The sequence below is a fragment of the Enoplosus armatus genome, chromosome 12 (genome assembly GCF_043641665.1).
Source record: "Enoplosus armatus isolate fEnoArm2 chromosome 12, fEnoArm2.hap1, whole genome shotgun sequence".
NCBI lineage: Eukaryota > Metazoa > Chordata > Actinopteri > Centrarchiformes > Enoplosidae > Enoplosus > Enoplosus armatus.
Window position 1 is genome coordinate 7120940 of NC_092191.1, and position 7993 is coordinate 7128932.

Genomic DNA, 7993 nt, shown 5'->3' on the forward strand with positions numbered 1-7993 from the left:
TTTACAGCCACAGAGTTAGTAATGGACTCATGATGTGATCCATAAATCAATTAATGAATGAATGATTGGGAGTGAGCTCTCTGATATGAGGCTGCTTGCTCTGTCATGTATTTAGCAGCAGCTCATTGGGTCCGGATTTATGCAGCAGCGCCATTACTCTTCACAATCTGATCCCCGGTCAGGTAAAACCGGATGGGACTTTCTTTCTAGGCGGGGCTTAAACTTTGGGGACTTTGTTTAAAAACTACATCCAACAGTGGGTTTTATTCCTCACCGTTGAAGCAGCTGCTCTCTAGGATCTTAACTTTCAGGAATAACGGGAAACTGTCTGTGCACGATACTGACCTGCAACCAGCCAGCATGACGGTCCTGTTCAAGTTTATACGTGCGATTATTACGAGAGCGTTATTTCTGCTCGCCTCTCTGGTCGGGGTCTGGAGGGTGTCATGGGTGAAGGAAGAGCCCCATTACTGGTTGCTGACTCTGCTCTTTCTGCCGCTTGTCGTTGAAATGATAATAACACTGAGCAATCGAAAGGGACAAGATTACAAATGGTAAGATGAGGTGCATGTCTGTAAATGTGTTGCAATTATATTATGCTTGAGGATGCAACTTGACCTAATGCATTTATTTTTTGTGTAAAACTATTCTCAACTGCGTGGTTTGTACATCGTTTTTGAATATATTTACAGTCGAATATATAAATAAATTAAGCTGTTGTCATCTTCCCCCTGCCCCCAACCCTTCCCCCACCTCCCTAAATACTCTGCATCCTGCTTGTCCCCCCGCTGCTATTGTTAAGCCGGTCCTGGGACAGTGAGGATGGGGTGGTACCCCCTTAACTCTTGCTCCAGGAACTCAACATAATCTGTAAACAATACGTTGTATTTCATTTTCTTGACGTGTAGTTTTTTGTTGAACCGTCAATGACAGCAGACATTTTAATTTAAAATACAATAAAAACCAGTGCAACACAGTATACAGTAGTTAAACAGTTTAATTATTAAACCTTTCAAGAAGCAAAGATTTGTGTGGGAGTGTCTTGATGTAGTAAACTGAAAGCTAAGTGATAATATAATACCTTGTTTTAGAGGATGTAAAAAATCAGATTAATTGATAATGAAAATCGTTAGTTGCACAATCAGTGTCATTATCAATTCATCTCATGATTTTTTTCCAGATTAATTGTTCGGATTATAAAATGCATCTGGATGTCAATAGTCAACAGTCACACAAATATATTCAATTTACCTTCATATGAGAGAAATAAAAGCATCAAATCTTCTAAAATGACTCCTCCATTGCAGATTAATTTTCTTTCAGTTTAATAACTGATCAATTGACTAATCTTTTCAGTTCTAAATGTATTTATCTATATTTATTAACCAATATTAGATTAGTATAGGCTTAATAAGAAAATAAATAAGTTCTTAATGCACTACTTTTTAACGCAAGGTTTGTATTAATCAATTCCCAATGCGTCTCATTGAAGTTGTGTTGATAAAGTGCTTTTTGGTTGTCTTGCAGGTTTTCTCCTCCTATCTTTCTGTTTCTTATCAGTATTGTTCCCTCTATCTGGATCCTGGAGCTCCACCACCACCTCCAGGATAACAGCAGCGACCTTGAGGTACTCTACACCAGAAACAAAAACACTTATTCAGTGTGTAACTGCTTAAAACAACAGTTTTCATGCTTTCCCAACATGTCATCTAATGATAGATGTTGGCCGGGGGGGGGTTGCAAAACTCTAGCTCTCATACGTAGCTACATCATTCATCAATTTATTGATTCAACTTGAAGCTTTTGAGCTTTAATAACAGTGAAAAGTACAAGTAGTCTGTGAAATTCAGTCTCTAAAAAACACTTTCAATTGTTTGCAGTGCAAAAGGCTCAACTCTTGGAATAATTTGCGGGACGTGATCACACTGAATGATACCCTGGGAAAAATTGCACACCAGAACTACTTGAAGGTAAGAGTGAAAAAATTAACTGAAAAACTGAAAAATTAATTTAACTTCGCTTGCGTCTTTTATTAGAACATATTCTCTGCAGTATGGATTATACACAATATGGTAGGGAACTAACCAAAAGCTCCAAAATAAAGCAACAGAAAATTACAAGAAGCTCGCAGGAAAATTGCTCATATCTCCTTATGCACATTTCCATTTGTTTTATCCATTCGTTGTTGTTTTCTTTTACTGCGATTCACAGTTTAATCACAGCTCTGTCTCGTTGTCACTGTGAGGCTGCCAGGTAATCAGACTCGAGGAAGCCACTGCATCCAACCAGGAAATCATCAGGCACATAACCCCTCATTAAAAAACCCCACAACGTGACGTTTTTACTCTTCAGTTTTTGTACGGATTAAACAAACAAGATTCAATGTGTTAATTAGTGAGCTTTAGAGGTGCTGGTAGGGGGATTCTTTACCTTTGTACAGAGACAGGCTAACTGTTTCCCCCTGCTTCCAGTCTTTATGCTAAGCTAAGCTAACTGCCTGCTGGCTGTAGCTTCATATTGAACGGACAGATATGAGAGTGGTGTCTCCCAAAATGTCGAACTATTCCTTTAACATGGAAATCTTTCCAATCTTCTTAAAAATGTTGTTTATGGCTCGGTGTTCATGTCATAACTAGTCAGCTGATAAAGAGCAGCATGCTTGAAACATCACTCAGAATAACTCATTGTCTGCGTTGGGAGAACATAAAATGTAAATTTATATCCATTCTTCAAGATATTGAAGAGTTTTTTTTATTTGTTTTAAGCAAATAGTCAACAGTCTGAACTGAGATGATTGGTAAACTAATTGCCTGATACTCTTGAATGATGCATCTCGCTTGTAATTTGCTGTAGAAAACTAAATTATGTATTGTCACACTGTCAAAAATGAAAAGGAAGAAAAAAACGTTCTAACTGTATCCTCATCTTGAGCGACACCAACTCCTCTGGCAGCAGCACCGGGGAGGAGCAGAGTTTTGGACAGATTCTCTGATTGCCAGTTTGGAGTGAATACAGAGGAAGAAAACATGAACATCAGAGGATTGGAAAGCCGAATGCACCATCAGGGGTTAAAGAATTCAGAAAGAAGTCACCACACATACAGGCCTGGATTCTTCAGAAGAGCCACTCCTCTAATGGAGATACTGAGACAAAGTTGGCTTAAGAGTCAGTTAATTGTGCCGATAACAGGATCGTCAAGGGTTCTAAAGAATCTTAAATGCAGCCGGCAAGAGAAAGAAAGCTATGAGTCATCCAGGTACAATTATGCTAAGTAGAGATGTTACCAGGCTTTACAAATACCAAAACCAAATATCACCAGATAGGAATGATAAGAGATGGATAATGTGCCATAAAAGCAGCAAGTAGAGCAGCAATAAAAGGGGTCCATGAATTGACCCTGCAGGAACTCCACAGATCAGAGGAGCCCAATGAAGCAACCTGTCAGAAATACAGAAAAAGAAAAAGAAAGTCATACACATACAACTCATTGTACCAGATATCTCAGCCCACTTTTTCAGACAAGCTAGTAAAATATTATGATCAACAGCAGCAATGTAACGTTCACCCTGATCTGACTGCAACAGACTGTCATAGGAAGAGATGTCTTTTTGCTCTGCTTTAGATGAAGAGAGAAATAGACCTGAGAATAAACCTAAGAATGCAGTGAGACGTGCACTGCAAACAGCAACAAATGAAGCAACAACATTACAGACATTAACACCAACATCTACATGAAAACTAAGATTCACTTTGTTATTTTTGCAACCACAGCAGCAATAAAGTCATATAATTTGGTTGAAAGGTTTAGCTTAGATAGATAGACATAATGTCTGCCATCGATAACAAACAAGAGCCTGAAAACCAGTGTGGCCAATAACAGTAAGAGGGCAGCATTTGAAATAATTTATAAATAACAGCTAGATTGGCACCACACCCACTCAGCCGAGGAGAAACGCTAAATTGTGGCGCACCTCCAAAAGCTGGCTGCATGCTGCAGCCCTTTACTGTGTTTCTGTTACACTGCTGCACTGAGTCCATTATGATGTGCATGGGCACTGTAGTTTACTTTGAGTCAATCCCACGTACACCATCCTGCTGCCTTAGATACTCACAAGCACACCACCAAATCTGCAGTTGAAATAGTCCCCAACGAATGTTTGCTTCTGTTTAAGTTTGCCAAAAACTACAGTGCCCAGCTATTTTAAGAAAGTCTTAAGCCTTTTTTAAAAGGTCAAAGTATATTTTTAGATTTCCGATTTTTTTAATTTCCGTCTTCAGTAGGAATGATTTTGCTTGGGGCTGAGAACCAAGGACAGTGTAGGGAAGTTGGAGAGTTTTGGAAGACGGATTAGCACATTGTTGGTTTCGGTCTTTTCATTGGATTTGTTGACAATAAGAAAGTATTGAATGTCTAAATAATTAAGATTATGACATTTAGCAGAGCAAATAAAACAGGGTCCGTAAATGGAGTAAGAGGTGAGATTTGGACAGCAAGCATCACCAGGTTAGAGTAATCTCTGCATACTTTTGCAGGGTTTTATTGCTACCAGAAACTAGTAAGTAACATGAGGATTCCTGACTGAAGAGATCCAGCCATCCGAGAAGATCTTTCAATCTCTCTTCCTTTTCCAGAATATCAACGATGCATTATCAGCCGTCTGTTCCAACGACTGGATCCTGGCTCTTCATCAGATCCTGCTCATCCTCCTCATCGTGGGGAAGTGGCTCCTCCCATTGGGAGGCGGAGTCACGCGGGACGAGCTCTCGCAGCTTCTCCTAATTTTTGTCGGCACTGCGGCAGACATCCTCGAATTTACCAGTGAGAGTCTGTCAGACGTAAAGTGGGTGGCTAATCACGTTTCTCGTTGGTTATGAATATGCTTCATAGTTTTATGGGTGTCTACTGAGTCTGTGCATGCATATAAGTATGTTCACACTTATGTATAAACGCAAAGGTGTAGAACCTGTGCACTTTTATGGTGAAGTTAAGTGTACTCAAGCACTTTTAAGGTGAAGTTACCTAATCTGTGTCCCCAAATCTTATCCCTGCAGTGTTGACATTATATCAGTGCATTAACTGAAATAAGCATAATTTAAAACATAAAATAATTTTTTTCACTACATTTTCTAACTATACTTTTCCAGAGAGAAGAGCCCTCAGGTGGTCTACATCATCTTAGCTGTATGGACTTGGAGCATGTTGCAGTTCCCTCTACATCTGTCCGGTCAGTGTGTGATAGCGTGTTAAACAAATTTGGTGCTTATTAAGCAGTTACAGCCGTTTATTGATTTACATAACCTCTCCCCAGTGTGGGACAATCCAAACAATGTGTTCAGAAATTTGGCAAAACATTAAGTAAGTCAGCAGCGTCCAGGCCAGTGCTGTAAGTAAACAGTGCAAAGCAGTTCGGCTGAAATAATTCGCTTTGTTGAATTATTAACAGAAAAATCTGTTTTGAGGTTCGAATACACCACAAGATTTCTTTTATCAGAGACGTGGTAATTTCCCTATTTTCAGCAATATCAGAGTCCCCGGGGGGAAATTTTACAGTACTGGTGCTCCCTTTCAAGAGTAGAAAGCAGCATAAATTTAGAAATAAAAGTATGTACAAAATATAAAAATAAAAAATAGAAAATAAAAAATATACACATTTACAATATTTAAGTTAAAAATATATACAGCAACAATGTATATGTATGTCTATATATATATATGTATGTATTGCACTGTCACATAGTCGAAAGTTCTAAAAACAGACTTACCACAAAAGTAAATCACTAACAGGAAGGGTGTACTTAAGGAGTTTGTAGGTCTTTAGGAGGAAATCCAGTCTCACAAGTTCATTACATAAACAGATTTGGACTGACAAAGAGTCCAGTTCTCGACTTTGCTGATAAGAGGAAGCCATTATGAGGCGAGGCCCAACTAGCAGATGTCTTTCTGAAACCTTTTGAAACTTTCTCAGCACAGAAAATAATGTAAACCCGCCTGCTCAAACCTGAGTGAACAAAGGGTAGGGTTTCATGAAAGAAAGAAAGAACATTATAAGTAATTAGAAACTCTGTTCTCGGAAAAGACAACTCCAACGAACGATCTCAATTATTCATTACCCAACCTTTAATAATTTACAAATGGATGAGATTCTTAATACTTTCATGTGTAGCTTTACCATCATAATGCATTGTGAGCACTCTGAGCTTGAATGCGCAGTGTTCTGTTGTGTTTACAAATGAAGCTGTTTCCCCTTTAGTGTGTAGAGTGTGTAGAGTGTGTAGAGTGTGTGTGTGTGTGTGTGTCTCTGTCCGCTCATGTGGGTGTGTCTGTTGGTTAGTGTAAACCTGCAGTCACGTCCAGTGTGTTTGAATGCCGTGTAAACACAGAAAGTGTTGACACACAGGTACAACATGTTCATAGTTTCAAAGTTCATTCTTGACCAATTAACAGAAAAGTTAGGTCCATTTAGCAGCTACTCTGGAGCTTTCGATCACATCACACGATCTTCACCAGCTGATGGAGTTTGCCCAGTTGTCATGGAAATGTAGATGTCCATATTGTAGTATTGTAGCCATGTTGATTTAAAAGCTGAGGGTTAAAGGTAATTCTTGACATTCGAAACAGTAGTTGATAAAAAAAAAATCTCACCACAAGGTTCTGGAGCTTTTCATTGTGTCACACAATCTTTCAGTATCACCTTTTAAGCCTATATTGACATTAAATGCCCAGGCAGCTACTAAATGGACCTACATTGTTTTGTCAACTAAATTTGAAGTTTTATTCAGCTCTGTTGTATTGGAGTGGCGGCAGAAGTCTCAGTTTAGGATATCTCCAAACTTTAGCCAAAGAAATCTAAACTATCTGCACGGCTTGTATCTTGATTGTGGAAATGGGAATCATACAATTAATACTTTTATTGTATTTTTTAGTTTATTTAACAGTGACAATATGCATAAACAGTGTCACTGCAACAGATGTAATGTATGTAGGACATGTGGCTGTGGTTGCTTTGGCTTTGAAATTCAGGTTAAAACAACTAAACAAACAATTGGATTAACAGATTGTTCCTTTGTTTTCTGTTTTTTGTCGCTTGGATTTCAAAAGTGGTGAACTCCAAGCCAGACAGTGAGGGTGAGCAGGGGGTCCAGGAGGTGTCCCTCTTGTCTAAACACAGCAGGGATATATGGAGCGTCGTGGAGGCCTTGTTTATCCAGGACGGCCCTTTCTTGGTGGTCAGGCTCACCATCATGACCTACTTCGACGTCTTCCACCAGATGCTGGTTTTCTTCGCCATCAAGAACTTCCTGGTGGTCATACTGAACTTGTACAGGTTGACGGTTGTATGCCAGGACTTCAGATCCTCCAGCAGAGGCAGCGGAAGCGCCGTCCCATATGTGTGACGAGTCAGCCCAGGGGGAAGAGGAGAACCGGGGAGATGGAGAGGTGTTAACTCAAAGTTTTACAGTTACAGTAGACTGATAAACACTACAATTGGGGCAGGAAAAAAGTGAATTCCTGGTTTTCTTCTCACAATGTACTTAACTCTGCGGAATCAATTGGTTGTAAATAATTAATACTGTTGGGAGCAGAAAAGTGTGAGCAACCATTTTCTTACAGATGAAGATGAAGTTGCCAAGTTCACATTCCACACTTGACTGCCTAGCGTTTGACACATTTCGAAGGTTATACTTCACATCATTGACATTTCAGTCCTTACGGAGTTTACCTCAGTCAACTCAGTTAAAACACCACCATTTATTTCAGTACTTAAATATGTGCATGGACATGCTTGTTTTAGTCATGTATAAAGAGGCCTTAAAGATTGCAGTTGTTGACTGAATAACTGATTTGACATTAAAATAAAAGACATCAGGCAAATAGTAGGCAGGAGACACAGAGGAAAAGAAGGAAACAGAGCAGGGGCAGGAAAAGGTGTACGATCACACAACAGGAAATGACACATTACGAAGACCATCAGCACAATATAACGAATGAAAG

At 39.3% G+C, this 7993-nt stretch overlaps 1 protein-coding gene across 1 annotated transcript; it reads left to right on the plus strand.

The window, feature by feature from the left end:
* The first annotated feature begins 360 nt into the window (after positions 1-360).
* LOC139294572 (transmembrane protein 26-like) lies at positions 361-7538 on the plus strand. The gene is made up of 6 exons (XM_070916488.1): positions 361-554; positions 1528-1627; positions 1881-1970; positions 4633-4841; positions 5146-5225; positions 7100-7538. Exons 1-6 carry the CDS (start codon positions 361-363, stop codon positions 7393-7395), a joined length of 969 nt encoding a protein of 322 aa, XP_070772589.1. The 3' UTR covers positions 7396-7538.
* The last annotated feature ends 455 nt before the right edge of the window (positions 7539-7993 follow it).